At 40.7% G+C, this 16158-nt stretch overlaps 1 protein-coding gene across 1 annotated transcript in view; it reads right to left on the bottom strand.

Annotated features, from left to right (window-relative positions):
• Positions 1-4296: 4296 nt before the first annotated feature.
• The window catches only part of BBX (BBX high mobility group box domain containing), a 67533-nt gene continuing 55671 nt past the window's right edge, over positions 4297-16158 (bottom strand). The window contains exons 12-14 of the mRNA XM_009488291.2: positions 8276-8473; positions 7402-7594; positions 4297-4569 (exon numbers count right to left, since the gene is read on the bottom strand). Of these exons, the coding sequence (XP_009486566.1) occupies positions 4482-4569; positions 7402-7594; positions 8276-8473 (479 nt within the window). The 3' untranslated portion in view covers positions 4297-4481. The remainder of the gene's footprint in view (positions 4570-7401; positions 7595-8275; positions 8474-16158) is intronic.

Below are 16158 nucleotides of genomic sequence, written 5' to 3'. Positions count from 1 at the left end.
AGGATTGCAAACGTAAACTCCAGAATAAGTTTCAAGAGCAGCATCGGGCTTAGTGCGTCACCTCTGGCAATATCTGAAGTCCACCGCCCCATGAGAACTGCATTTTCTGCTGTTACAAAAACCGATCTCACTGAACCAACTAGAGCTAGCGGGCCCATGTCCTGCAACCCATATGACTATGGCAGAGGTTAAACAAAAATGCTCCAGCAACATAATTTGGCTACCACTGTATATTCAGCCTTTACGTTGTCTGCGCTATATAAACGTTGCTCTTGCAAAGTAAAGCACACAGTGATATACAAATGATATCAATGGCTGAAGAGATTACACGATCAGGCCTGAAAGCAAATGGAAGTTAACGAAAGTAGTCTTTTAGAAGAGGTAGCCATATTAGACTCAGCATTCAAAAAAAGGGAGTGCACTCAAAGGGTCAACATACGTTACAGTCTCTTGCAGACCCATCATGGTTTTGTTTTTCCTACATTTTTTTTTGCAGAATGTACACACCCAGGCACACACGCACACACGCATACACACATATATATACATATACACATTTATCTTTTTTCCTAATTCCCCTTTCTTGCCATAACTTTGCCATACTGAGAACAAAGGCCAGCTTTCCTTTCATCCTCAATCTTATCTGTCCCACGTCTACAACTGTTGCCTCCAGTCTGTTCAGTATCCGTACAGTAGCTAAACAGGCAGTGGAAATCAAAACTGCTTCAATTTAATATCCTGTTCCAAAAGATAGCATCCAAACTGTAAGGCATTCCCTCGTTCTGGTGTGAGTTACAACTCTCTTGGGTTTCTACTTGATACAAACTGCAGAGTGCTCTTCAGCCTTGTGCTACAAAGGCAGCTTTCACCCAAATAATAAAGACCAAAGCTGGAATTTAAACACCGCAAGTTCACATGCTTCTACCAGTCCCTTGTTCCTGTGCCCATTTCCAACAACGCTTATCACTTTAATTTCAAAAGTCATGCACCAATGCTAGAAAATAGATACCCAAACTACCAAGAAGTCTCTTGCTCATGACTTTGGGATATTGTATTAGTATAAAAGAGCATTCAGTCATCTTAAATAAATATATTCTATTTCTGAAATCACAGCACATTCAAGGGGTAGTTACTGCCATAAGCAGAGCATTAAGTAATCTCCATAGATGTTTTTAGAATCATAGAATCATTTAAGTTGGAAAACATCTTTAAGATCATTGAGTTTTGATTGATTTGGTCTAATATCTGGAAAATAACCTACTGTGGGGATAAGAATCTGCATCTCAAATGTTCTGCAGAACATTTTTCCCATATTTGTATACAGTACTAGAACAATTAAGAAGACATTACAGTCATTTTCTCCCAGCTGTTTAGATCTGTAGCTTTGGCTACGACAATGCATTTTGAATACCTCAAAACTCCATATGAAATATCAAAGATCACTAAATAAATAAAAGCCAAGGAAAACTGGGACAGTACTGCATTTTACACTTGAGACAAGATTCCCCCCTCCCATGGGTAAGTCACAGAGGACAACTATGGTAAATGCTTTTTTTTTTTAAAGAAAGATTTATACACAGGTTCAGATCCAGAAAATAATGTGAAATGCATAAATATCGATAGCTTTAGCTAAGTTAAAATGGGTTCAGTAAAGTATGATACAACATATTCAGAATAAACAAAGCAGAAAAGCATCATATTTTGGTTTGCTTGAGATATACATAAGGTGCAACAATTTCTTCTCTAGAGGCATTTGTGGACAATGTGTTAACGGGTAACAGTGTTTGCTGGTATACTGAAGTACACACAATAGCAATAAGATTTTCCAAAATGAAAGCAGCTGAAATTAATAAAAATTAAAACAAAACAAACAAGGAAAAAACCCAACCCCAATACAGTAAGATATTGGTCTGAAATTTTTGTTGTGCTAACAGACTTTGTTACCTGAAAATACTGATACCCCTTCTAGTAGATTCAGGGAAAATTCTACCTACTGAAATCAAGACATCACTCAGAGAACCAATAAAGGCAAATGCCTAGTGAACTATAAAGCTTTGCAGGATTTCTGCTACTCTCAGTGCCTAATCGCTTAAAAATTAAGCATATCTACAAAAAGGTTTATAAGTATCTGAAAACAGTCATATCCAGTAAACTGACCCAATCCTACCCCCTCTCTAAGGGAAAGTCAAGGAAAAGCAGATCAAGATATTAATTCATATAGTAAAAAGTAATTTTCTGTTTCTTTTAAAAAAGGTACCATTAATATACAGAAATATCTTCAGGAACAATATTGAAATTTAAATCGAGGAAGGATGGGGTGCTTTGACAAAAATATATCTACTCTAAAGGCTTCTAGAGAAATAAGTTAGTACCATTGTCAACGTGAACGGCCTGCACTGTAACATATTTGGATTTCAGCTAATTATAAAGTGGTCCAAAACTCCAACAGCCACCTTGCTGTGACCCAACAGTTTTAAGTCTTTTAAGTTTTTCCTGTCTTGTTAAAATAACTTATAAAACTTTAATAAAATCTTATTAAAAATACTGCCATAGGCTGCAATGGCATTCTAAGGGGTCTTAGTCATATATTCACCTGAATTTTCAAAAAGCCTTTTCACTGACTCATTGGCTCGTAAATTTTGTTGTTCTTTTGCTGTTGTTCCCTTCTTCCCACACATGCATCCTCGACGGTGCTGTTTCAGTGACACTTCCCCAGCTACCTGCCTTCTGTCAGACCTTCAATCCTTTGTTACAACTCGTGTGGTATGTTGTATATTGTTTCCCGACACTGAACCAAAGACTTTCACTTAACTACAACAATGAAAGGCTAAACCTAGCAAGCATTAATAGAGTTACTGTCCATATGGCTATTACATCAAATTAGTTACAAAATAACCCCAAAACACATTATCAATTCAGTCAAGTATAAATAAGAATGCCTGATAGAATGATGTAAACTCGCATCATTTAAAGACTTAATTCAAAGAACTTCAAACTCAATCTAATACTATCAAAAGTTCAGCCGGTATGACGAAGACTAATAGAAAATTATTGCTGGAGTCCAATTTGGTAAATTGTTGTGCTACAATGCAAAAAGTAGGGAAACATCTTGTGCTATAGAAGAAGTACCCTGTTGAATTTGTAGCTTTAGATCAATTACTAGTGATCGTTTTGCATCTGTTGGTAGGAATCAATGCTTGGTTATACAATAGTGTAAGTCAAGATAGCGAAGATAACAGGCCAAGTGATACACTTGGCCTGCTTTTGGGATGTATTTATGAGAGCAAAACACAAAAATTCAACATAAGCAAAGACAGAAACTGGCAGATGGATCTGTTTGGTAGTCTGAATTCAGTCAAACGTTACTCTTCGGTTGTAGTTTATCTGTATACAACTTGCCACTTTACCAACACAAACTGTAATTGGCCCTTTATGCAAACTCTGAAGCCGATTTGGACTGTGCATAGTAACTACAACAATGCCAGTGTCTGTAAAATGTAAAAGGTATGTGTATCGGTGTACATGTATATCAAAAGTCACGGTTTTAGGTTTTTCAGAACGGTGAAATAATACTAAGGTCACTTTTGAAAAACGCATTTGCAGTACTTTTTGTTTACAGGAAAGTTTCACCAAGTTGCTCAGGTATCTATGCAAAAATAAAGGAACCCTCCAAGGCATGAAAGACAAGTCAATTATCTGCAGTATTTTCTTTTCCATACACCACTCTTTTTTCTAATGCACGTCATCCTGGTTATTCAAAGCTAAATTAAAAAGAAACAAACCCAAACATAGCCTGTCAGAATTTTTGCCAGTAAACTCTACCACCCTGGTGGCAAATATAAAAGTGCAGAACATCTGGACCACATGGCTGCCCAAACACCGCTAACAATGGTACATCTGTCCAGGCTGCCTTGAGTTCTCTGGAACAGGTTTTAAATTTATTCTACAATATAAACGTAGGCATAACCTATTAATATAAACCATCTTAGAACTTAAATCTTCATGTACAAAAATGACTAAGAATATCTAATAATAACTAGTGCAGTGCGTCAGTGTTTTTGTTGTTGTTGGTTTTTTTTTTTTTTCATTTTCATTTAGAATAGCTAGGTATTATACGAAACTAGTTGCCATACTCTCTGGTTGGTAAAAGAGATGCTGTGTGAGCTAACAGTAAAGGCAGCCTTTTTCACATCAACCACCTATTTACTGTTTAAAAGCCTTCAATAGAAAGCAAGCTCTGGGATCATTCCATTTCTGTTCATTAATAGACAATTAATATCACCCTCCTACATACTGGGTTCCGATTTGAGGACCTGGCCCAAGTTGCTAACGTCTGGCTTCCAGTGAATTCTGGGCCACTCAGAGCAATAAGCACTTGCTTGCAGTCTATAGTTTCCATCATATGGACTGACTAGCTTCCCTTGGTAAAGACAAGGCTAGGATATTAGGTAAAGCACAATGTTTTACAATAAAGTGGAGCTTCACTGGTCAGCGCAGGAAATAAGCACTGGAGCCTGAGACATTTCATTTGGCTGTCCGTCATGTGGGAGAGGTGTGGCCCTCTGACTTCTGCAAAAGAGGAAAACAAAGCCACCATCATTATCTGGAGCATGGGAAGTGCTTTTGTGAGACCAGAAAGGACGGAAAACGACATGTGATATGGTTTAACATCTGACATTACAGCACTGTAACTCCCTGCTACTACAGTTGCCCACATACTCCTGTTACACGCTCTTTTTAAAGGTATTCCTGCAACAGCAACACAATATCCTGAGGACAACCTGCAACACAATGCAAAGTCAGGCAAAACCAAGACATGATGGTATTTGACTACACAAAGCAAAATGCACAGCTGAAGAGCAAGTTAAGAGTGCACAAGTGCTGTTACTCATTTTGTAAGGGAGTGGCTTCAGCCCTCAGAAGCAGAGAATACAGCTCATGTGTGGCAAAAGAAGGTAAATGCAGAGAGGCATATATCATGTTAATTCAAGTCATTAACCAGCTTTTAAGCAATATGGAAATATACTCATCAACAGAGTTGCACACTGGGATTACTCCAAGTTTCATGACTTAACACTTCATCAGCCCAGCACAACATCTCTTTCATTACTACAGCAGTGTTAATTTACAAATGATCCCCTGGCACAGGGTATCATAAAAATAAACTGTGCCAGAATTATGTGCTGGAAATCAACATCAATCATTATAGCAGATGGACTTGGGAGAGCTCCTTTGCAGCTTGCCTTTTAAAACACATACATAGAGCACATCATCGCCTGTTATCTAATCTCACAAGTCAGGTTCTATTTTTGTTACAGTATGTGTCATTTGCAGCAATGACAACCTGGGGCCCACTTCTTACTTACACAAGGGTCACTCTACTTCACTCTGGCACAGCTAAGACCCCAGCAGAAACGAAAGCACCAATGTGCTTTGCACAGCTGGACTCCTGTGAAGTGACCTTGGCATAAAATGCAGCTCAGGCTCACAGCACTTAACTGGGGCATGCACAAGGTCAATAAAGCTAAACAGAAGCCTTCAAATGGAAAGCATGATGCCACTTCCAGGCAAGCTCTAACTACAGTTAAAAAGGAGTTTGGCTTCCATGGCCCAAGGCTCTGTGAAATTATTTAATAATTAAATTCAGACACTGAAGAAACACATCAAGCAAACCTCTAATGCTGTTCTTCTCATTTCCGGCTATTTGCAAATAAAGAAGAGAGTTGCAAAAGACAACAAGCAGTCAACAGAGTAGAAAACAGAGAAGCATCTAGACCATCAGACTTAGGTTTTTGTTTTGACTTCCATTTGCCGAGTCTGTGAGAGACATGGCTGTTTCTACTGGGAAAAAGTCCTCCCCTGTTTTCATTCCCCCCGGGGTGATGACAAGCTGGCATTTGCAACAGTTGCTGGACATTTGGCGGTTTGGTGTTTTCAGGCCTCATGGAAGGTGCTGCATGATGAGATGACAAAAGGTGGGAATGAAAAAGAAAGACCTGAAAAGAAGGCTGTGTAGAACATTAGCTCACTTCAACAGGGACAAGAGGAGGACAAGAACTCTTAGAGGAACAAAGAGGGAAAAACCACAGCGAAGCGAATCCTGTTGCTCTTGTGCAATTCTGGTCAGTGCTAATGGAAATCAATGAAACCACAAGGGTGTGAGTGAGAGTAGGCCTTAGTACAGCACTTCTGCAAGTCTCATGTTGTGGCTTTGGACCACAGAAGACAACAGAATCGAGTTCAGACTTTTGCGTCTTGATAACAGACACTTGTTTTGCAGTGCTGGGAGGAAAGGCCAGGCTGACTGCAGTGTGAAAACACTTCTCACCCAAAACAATGTTGCTTCAGCAAGACAACAGTTTCTGCAGAGAAGAGCTAGCAGGCTGGGTTCAGCTGACTTTTCTTCTTGTAGGGCCCCTGGGCTTCTAAGAAGCCTTTCAATTTTTGATCCGCAGCCTGAACACACAGGACTGGGTTGGCCAATGGGGACCATGAGATCAGCAGTAACCTAAGGCTGTGAATGTTTTCATCAACTGCTGCCTTGTGGAGTTTCTTAGGCAGCCAGCAATCTGTCAAATGCCATTTGCAAAGGCTGTGATGGTTTTGAACTGGCCCCAACATTTCCTCACTGACTTTCCACTGCCGGAAACGATGGGGTTTTACCTTCAGTAAGCTGCAGCATCGAAGAACAACACCAGATAACTAAGAGCCAAGGAGGAGTTGCTGTCATTGGTTTCCTCCCATCACAGGTCTAGCAGGCACAATCTGACCATGCTGAACTGATCCAACAGCCCTAAGCAAGCTGCACATTTTCCAACTTATCTGTGCGGATGGTCTACTCAGTAACTGAGAGGACCAATCCAAACTAACACGGCTTTCCATCATCCAGCGTTGTTCTGCCCTATGCCATTCTGCAGACGCTTTGCCTCCTACACAGCAAAGCACAAGAGTAAAAATAACAAGCTAGCTTCCATCAGCCACATTCAGCATAAAAACTTCAGCTGAAGTTATATGAAATTCTCTTCACAGTGTTAGGCCACTGAAAAAAGCAAATTAGTATGCAATAGCTACTTAAATCTGCTATTATCTGACAAATGGCATCTGATAATAACAAACCCTCAATCATTAGGATCTCAAGGAGCATATGAACATGTTTATATACAAAAATTGGTAGGTAAACTTACCAGGGAGGATCATTTTACCGAGTACTGAAATAGATTACATTGTCATTTAGGTGAAGACTTAACACTACTAAGCAAGTGATGTAAACCAGACATTCACAGAAAGCTGTGGAAGAGGAAACACAGGCCAAATTACAGAGTCTGCAATTCACATGCTTTCTGAACAAGCTGGCAGCCACATACTATTCACTTAGACAGCAAGGGGAAAAGAAAACCATACCTGTGTACATTTTCCATGGCTGCTACTTCTGCCAGAGCAGCTAAGCTAAAAAATGCAGACACTGCTGGCATATCTGATGTAATACTATGATTTTCTTCTGTCTCTGCATTTCTGGAGCATTCACTGTTGCAATCTGCTTCTGCACTTGATGTTTTTTGAAGAGTACTTTGCGGCAGCTCTTTTGGCTTCTCCTCTGCAATAAAAGAAATCTCAGCTTGCAAATCTAGCCCTTAAATTCACAGCAGCCCATCAATATACTGACTAGTCTGGTGTTAACAGAATCTTTACCTTTAGGACTTTGATTTTGCAAGTGTAATCTGATTCATGCTGCAACCTCTCCTGACCCAAGCTATTGGCAGGAGCATGGTACTAAGGTTTATGAAGCAGTTTACTGGTTTTGCATTCAACGGAGTTTTATCTTTTAGGTCAGGCAAGAGAGCTTTTGTGTATGTTTTCGATACAGAAGCCCTGAAAGACTCTCTTAACTGCAGAGGACTCCTGCAAGGACTGTGGCATTGATTGTCATATTATGGAATTCATTTTTACATCCTGTAACTAGGTGCAGTGTAATTTCTTTGCTGGACTGCAAACAAATTATGAAAGGTAATAGTTTTCCATTTCTCTCTATATCAGCTCTCAGTTCTTAGAGAGGAATATCCAGGGAGAGAAGACAGATTTGGGCATTCAAACAAAAGAAATTGGCTATTAGGGACTGATTTCCTAGTTGATTGATACCTGTATTTTAAAGAATTACCTTTCTGAAGCAGGTATGAAACCAAGCTAACTGAAAAATACTTCCCTGACAGGTTGCTTGTACTCCCAAATCTTCTCCAACCATGCAGTTTAACAAAGTTTAAACTCCCAATTTCCTTACCCAGTGTCCCTCCCGCTGGTGAAACTCGACCATCTGCTGTTCGGACAAGATGTGTGATCTTAGTTTTCCTTGCTTTCCTTTTCTGGCTGCCAACTAAAGGCTCATGCATCATTGCTGGCTCTGGAGTGTTTAGGGCAGATATAGAAATTTTATTCTTCCAGGCGGACTCACTGGAATTTCTGTCTTCTGAGAATATGGCTGAAAGAGGATAAAAACGCAGTTTTACACATAGAATAATTCAGCTACTAGCTATGCTCATTTACCATTTTGCATCTATCTGCATAAAGCCTTCCCTCAAAGGTACTCAGAGCATAACCCTCAGCAAGATACGATCCAAATGCTGCAGATATTTGCAGGGCGATAGTAGCATCAGCTCTTAAAGATATCCCGGAAGGTTCAAGTTTCTAACATTTGCAAAGAAAACTGTGAGCCGGGCAGTAGCACTTCAGCTGGGAGCAGGGTATCAGTCTGTATAAAACACTCTGCGACAGAAGATGCCAGCAAATAGCTGAGAGACAAAACGTATTTAAGGAACAATAATGGTCCCCACGTAAGCTTATCTTAGCTCACAGACAGACTCACAAGCAGAATTCAGGAATTCCTGACTAACCCCCAGTCTTCCCTCTATAGTCACTCTACCTCATCTCCTCTAAGCAGAGGGAAATACTGCCTTTTACAAAACAACAAGCCTCAAAAAACACGCGAAAGGCAGCAAATACAAAAGCAGAGCTGGATCACAGTTGAAGACAAGAATGCTAAAAAAAGGAAGCAAGCATGGGATACTGTGACGGAAATACTGCCTACATAAAGTCAGAGAGTGAGAAAGGAACATTTTGAATCTTTCTCAACAGTACCAGTGTTGGCGTTTTGAGATAGCTTTCTGTCCTGAACTGGAACAGGATCACAAATTTTCACCTGACTGAACAGTCACTTTAATCTTGTTCATGAAGAAATTGGTCAGACAGCAATCACAAAATGTATTTAAGCTTCCAAAGTCTGAGATCAGTGCATAGTCGTCAATCGTTTGTAATTTCCACTGATTTAAAAAGCCATATTGCTGATACCATAGGGTATCGCTAGTCCATAAATTCAATCTGTGACATCTTTTTTCCTCCTTTGATAGACGTATTATGAGGCCTACCCCATCTGCGATCACTGTAAGCTAGGGTTAGAAATGGAGTACAGGTAGCAAGGGCAATGCCCAAGTCATTTCTTACAGATGCCTGTCTAACCTGTTTTGAAACTGGGAGCACTCATGGCATCTGCACCAAGTCCTTGGGGCATTTTTTCCCAGTGCACTGCCATCCTGAATTATTTTGTATTTTTTCCTAATGCCTGCACCTCACCTTCCCTGCTGCATTTTCAACTTGTTATTTTCTTTACTACCTGTCAGGTTATACCCCATCTCTTTGCAACAGTCTTTTATATATTTCAGAGCTGTTACTGTGTCTACAGTTAGCTTTCTCTTCCCCACAATTTCTTTCAATCTTTCTTCCCATTTTAAAGATATATTTAAGACCCATTTGTTAATTTTCTGGGTGGTAGGACCAACAAAAATTACATGCACCAAATTCAAGCTGGAGTGCAAACACTGCTCTTTCAGAAGGGTTGATGCTGAACAAGATGAACCTCCTACACTGAGAGTCGCCGTGTCATGCGGGAGCACCCAGCCCCACAAACCATGCATAACAGCCAAGCAGTCTGCACAGACTTTGCCCTCTTTCATTTTAGTGTGTATTTACTGTTTATTTATCGTTTGTTTTGTACATTTAATGAGCTTCCTATTCAAACCTATGGCTAACATAATCTCTGTCTTTTGCCAGCTTCTTTAACTGTTAACTGTGAGGATGTGGACTGAGTGAAGTGAATAGCTCTAACACATTTTATCTTGTTAGCTGTTGCCCTTTGCTCTTTTGTTTTAAGTGGGAAGGGACCTTTTAATGTTTTATGGCATAAGAATACAATCAAATCTAGTACGTGTGTGTCAAAACATTTCGAAATGTTTCAAACCTTAATTCATTTATGTTCTTAATTCACCTTCATATCTTGTCTTGTAAAACATCTTTGAACTTGTGCATGCTCTTTATTTTGAAAAAAAGCACACAGCTTCAATTAGCTTTTCTCAGTGTTTAGCTGTAGCTGCTAACCTTTCCAGAGCAGAGTTACACTATAAAACTTACTTTTTGTAAAGAGAACAAGAGAAATCACAAGAAAAGATCTCCCCATAACAGTCCAATTAAGTAGAAGTGCCAGTGACTGCAAATGTGACTCTTAGGTAACTCAACTGGGCTAACAGCGAGATGTTCAGATAAGCTTACTGCTCTGAGACCAAAATCTTAATTGGAATGTATAATTAAATGGGCAGTTTTCTCTCTAGATTTCTTATTTGGGAATTCATAAGTGTTGATTATGTATTAATGTAATGGTTTGGTTGTAGTTCAACAGTATTTGTTAATTCTGATTTGGGGATTTGCTGTAATTAGATAGTACTTTGACAGTGCTGTTTCATTCTAGCTTGAGTTTATAATGGCTTTAATCTTAATAATACAAGTAATATTTTTATTAAACGTAAAAAAAAGAAGTTAAGACATGATTTCAAACAATAAACAACATACGATAGAAAGAAACCTGATGGGGTACATTTTTAATTAGATGCGTTGTATATTACAAGCCATTCAGGTCACTGGAAATTAACTTGATTGGTCAATAGAGTAGACAGTTCCCTTTTACATTTGTTTTCTTTCTCATATGGTATGTGTCAAAAAGCCCAAGAAATTAAAGATAAGAAAAAACCTTGAAAGGTAAAATAAAGAGGTGATAGTTATTAAAGACATAAGAAGGAGTATACGATGTTAGTGTGTTTGACTAAGAAATAGCAGAAGGTGGCTGACAAACTCAGGATGCAGCAAGTATATTCCCTCTTCATGTTTTAAGGTTTTTCAGTCCTTGAAATGAGACTTGAGAGTCCTCTACTTTTTCTCCTCCTCTAGCTCTAACGTAAGCTCTTTATCACTTCATAACATTGCTGCCATACAATTTTGAAGAAGGAAGGATTAAAGGTGAACAATGAATGAGTATTTTTGTGTATGTGTGTGGGTGGAGGGTGTATGCTGAAGGGAAGAGCTTCTTTTTTCTTCTCGAGCAGTCTTAGTGGACATTGGGTAAAAGATCATTTTCATTGACTTCTTTACAGTTTATTATTCAAGCAGACATAAAACCTAACTTGGAGGAAATCACACAAAGGCTTCACTCAAAGACCCTTGGCACTGAACTCCAGAGGAGAAAGGAGTCCATGCTTCAACAACTGTATAGCTAAGCTAGGTGCTTAGGAGTCCTCCTGCACCTCCTTCAAGAGGAACAGTATGCCACTGCTTCAGCTGAGAAAGGTATATCCATATGGATGCTGCAAACCAGGACTTGGTTTTGCTGCGCAGAAAGGACAGGGCTAAACAAGTTTAATTCCCTGTATTTTTCTTTAATAATTTCTTTAATCCATTTCACATCCCTTCTGCTTCCAGACAGTTCAAGAGCTGTCCCATGTAGAGCTCAGCTAGTTTTTAGGAGAATGCTGTCTAGAAATGAAATGAGGTTCCACAGCTGCTGTGCAGTCCTGCAAACAGGTATTTACATGGTTAGCTTTCCACATGACAGTAGCGCATGCAGAACTACAGGGCTATTTTGGCAAGCAGGGCTGAGCACATGACATGAAGATGTGGGCCTTTTGGCATGCTTACACCACAGTGACAAAAATGACTTTGAGAGAAAAACATGAGAGCTCTATGCCAGATGGTTTCCTGAGCTAGATTTGTTGAAAGTTAGCATGGACAGTTTACCCTATTCTGCAGGCATGCAGAGTACATGTAGTCTCATTTCCCACCCATCTTTGTGAACAAGAAAAATGAAGTCAATTGGACTGACTCAGTACGCCACAGAAGAGGACAAGCTTTTCAGATTGCATCCCAGCAAGGCACAAACAGATTTAAAAGAATTTCTTCAGCAATGCCTATCTGTTACGAGAGAGCGCTGCAGAAGTTTAACCACATTTAGTGGAGAATGAATGCTCTGTGGGTCTAAGCACATCGAGAAAGTGTCGAGAAAGAAAGGTGGGCTGTAATGCTTTAGTGGTCTTTATGAAGTTAAAAAGGGGAAGCCTAGCCAGGCAGAGCAAAGCTTCAAGTCACCAGTGCCTGGGGAACCACTTTACCAAGGAAGTGACACCAAGCACACTCTGACCTACAGCCTGGCAGAAATTCCAGCTCTTCTGACAACAGGACGCTGCCACGATACTGCTCACGGGGTCAGGCGGCACACAGAGCTGCAGCAAGGGCTGGGGACTAGCAAGCAAAGAGACACCAGCTGACAAAGCAGCAGATGGTCAAGCCAGGTGTATGGAACAGCTGCCTGGATGGGAAGCTCTGCTGAACCAGCCTATGCTGACCCAGCCCTCTTCCAGCCTGGATGGATGCCAAAAGCACAGTGGCACAGACTGCTGGCTCCTTCTGGGCTGCAGGCCCCACGCAACAGGGCTTTCTCAGCAGGGAAGGGGGGAAAAAAAAAAAAAAAAAAAAAAAGAGCAGAAAGTACAGAAAATTAGCAGAATGACCTTTCTCAAACATATGTGCTAAGGCTGTACAGACTGCTGGGCGTGTGGAGGATCAGTGGCAGGCAGTTAGCTCTACCAGCCACAGGAGACGGGGCTCCTTCACGCATCAGCCAGCGTTGAGACTGCTGCGTACGTTCATCTCCTCTTCTGGTGCAAAGGCCAGCATTGCATCTGGTTGTTACACAAACCATGCAGAGCCCTCAGCACAGCTTGCTCAATGCACCTGCAAGGAGTCAACGGTTGTGGTTTACCCCTTGTTATTTAAAGTATTGTTTCCCACCAGAAAGCCTTGACAGTGTGGCAGAAAATAAATCTCTCAGCTGACTGGTGTTCAACCTCCCCAAACAGGGATGGGTCCAGCTGTGCTTCTGTCAGCCTTCCCAAGGAAGGGACATCTCTCTTAACATATTCAGCTGCATTACTGTGTGCTCTCTGCTAGGAGGAGCGGGGATTGTGGCATGTCCACTGGCACTTTACTGGGCTGCATCTACCTCTCTAAAACCTGCAAACTCATAATATGGTGATTTGCACTGGTGATGCTGTGTATGATGTGGTCACATGGAATCAAAATTCACTGAGATACTCAAACTAGAGACAGACCCAGACAACATGATCCAAATACATCAAAATTTACCTTTTCTGCACTTACTTTTCTTCGTTCAAAACACAAATGCACACAGGTACACGTTTTTCAAGATGACAAAACATGAATCCAGTATGACCTCTGCTGACAGCAACCATTCCAAGTGTCTCCTCTCCAGCTAGAATAATATTCAAGCTCCTTCCTCCAGCAAAATTAACTCCATAAAAAACAAACCCACACATTATAGACTTGTGAGTCCCCACAAGTATAGACTAACCACAAAAAGGAGTTGAAATTTTCATTTAGTGTTCACTAAATCCTTGTATATTTGAATTGAAATGAAGATGCTGGGATTCCCAGCTTGAATGCTGCAGGATATGGGACAGTGGAGTCAAAGAGTTTAGTGCCCCGCTGCCTAGGAACTCATGAAAGGACAAAGTTATGTAGGCAGCACATGATGGCGAGGCTGTACGCCACCTGCCAAGGCCATACCCACACTGCACTTTGCTGATCAACGCTTCGCTTTCAGTGGCACTATGTGGTACACTTAAGAGTAGGCAAGACCCCAGATTTTCTTCCCTTTGCAACTCAGAGAAAATGCAGTTCCCCACCAACATATATATCCACTGCCTTTCCTTTGGTGATTTCTACGTGGGCTGTGTAAGACTGGTAAGTTCCTCCTGTCTTTGCTGCAGTCTTGGGAGGAACTTAGCAAACTGGCCCTACTCCAGCAAATGCACAGACACATCTTCAATGTTTAGACACGATGACATTATTCACATGCTTAACTTCCAAGGACATGCCTCTGTGTTATGCTGGAATGAGGCCAGGGTACTCAACACTCGCCAGGCTTGAATCTTTGATCATAGTACACACTTCACTTTATATCAAAACAGGCTGGTTTCTTTTAATCAAATGGAGGTTTTGACACATTTTATATCTGCAGATTTTAAGATATTTGTGTTTTTTATGCTACCATGTATTAAATGCTTTCTGTTTCTTTTCCTATAGGGGAATGTAAACACCCATTTTTCTTACTGATTTGTCTTCATGGTCTATTAATAATTCAGAGATAAAAATCTGAACGACACCCAATAAAAGCTATGTTAATATATGATGCCATTTTCACACCAGCATGGAAGCAAGATAGTTACTTCTCATGAGTGACTCCCACAACATGTTTGTTGTACAAATACAATGTAACAGAGCAAGTAATTTCAAAATATTTGCACTGTTGAACGCAGCAGAGCTGGCAGAGCCTATGTGGAAAAATAGTGCATGTGCACCATAGAGGCATAAAATATAGCATCAGGAAAGGAGAGAAAATGACGTGGCCAAGCACTAAGGAAAGATACTAAGCATAAAGGTAGCTGGGGGAACTGGAGACAGGGATAGTAATTTTATTATCTTAAAAAGAGACAGATATGGATGGGGAAAAAAATGGAAGAAATTAATGGAGCTACCTAAATAAGAAGAACCAGAGAGGCTCTTCTATACCACAGGGACGATATGGGAGAGAACTCCACCATGGAAGGGCTAAGAAACAGCCTGGGTGTGATTTGGATAGCATGGGCAACGTGACTACAAAAGTGGGGGGCGGGAGGGAAGGGCCCAGGGAAGCAGGCTAAGCTATAATCCTGTACATACTGTACACCTGAAAATGCTCCTCAGTGTTGTGAGTATGTAGGTATGCAGGACCACAATACTGTAACAAGAAAAAGACTTTGGAGAGCTACCAGCAGGACAGTGGGCAGAGCAAGTCCAGGACATAACTTAAAAAACTGTTGAAGTTATATTCAACCTGAGGCAAACAAAGTTCCTTAAGATTTCTACAGAGGGAGGGTTTAGTTTAGGTTAGTATTTCTGAGAGCTGGTGCAGAAACAAGCTCTTACATGCTGACCAGCTGCAGTCTGCAAGTTCTAGACAGTGGGAAATCACAGGGAGAAGAGATAGGGATGTGGATAAATGCTCTGGCCAAGGGACAAATAATAAGGTCTCTGATACAGAAGGGATGGAGAGAAGAGGAACCAAAGGACTAAAGAGTTATGGGCTGTGGAAGATAAAGAGTTCAGGGCCAACTGCAGAACTGCCCTTGCTTTGTCAGCTCTGCTGCATGGCGTCTGGAGCAGGGAAACTGTAATTAAGGTAGATGCCAATTAAAACCAGAACAGCATCATACTACAATAAGGTAATATGATCAACTGGAACCAGGAGCTAATGGAATCAAAGCAGACAGGGAAATAAGGGACCAAAGCAATCGAAGACTAGAGAGCTGAGCAGCCTCTGTCTAGAAGCATTTCCCCAAGACTGAATTCAGAGAGAAGGCGGCCCAAAACCTTAACTAAGTAATGCACCAGTACCTGTGTCCGGAACATTAAGCTTCTCCTTCCTGTGCTTACATTTGCTGACAATTTTGTGGAATAAGTTCTTTTTCTGAGACTGGAATGAACCTACAGACAACATTAATAATACATACTTTTAATTAGCAGTTTTAAAAAGAGTACAACAGTCACAGTATGTACTATACAACCTCCCCTTCCACTAATACAGGATGCCACTTCATGGGGAAGCACAAAACCTGACCTTCTACCAGAATGGACTCTGAAGGCTTTCAGCAGGCTGTACTTCAACCCATCAGCTCCCACTGCTTAAGTGCATACAAAGCATTTGAGAATGATGACCTTAGGAAAGCTCAG

The sequence above is a fragment of the Pelecanus crispus genome, chromosome 1 (assembly GCF_030463565.1).
Source record: "Pelecanus crispus isolate bPelCri1 chromosome 1, bPelCri1.pri, whole genome shotgun sequence".
Lineage (NCBI taxonomy): Eukaryota > Metazoa > Chordata > Aves > Pelecaniformes > Pelecanidae > Pelecanus > Pelecanus crispus.
This window is presented reverse-complemented; position numbering and strand designations above follow the sequence as displayed.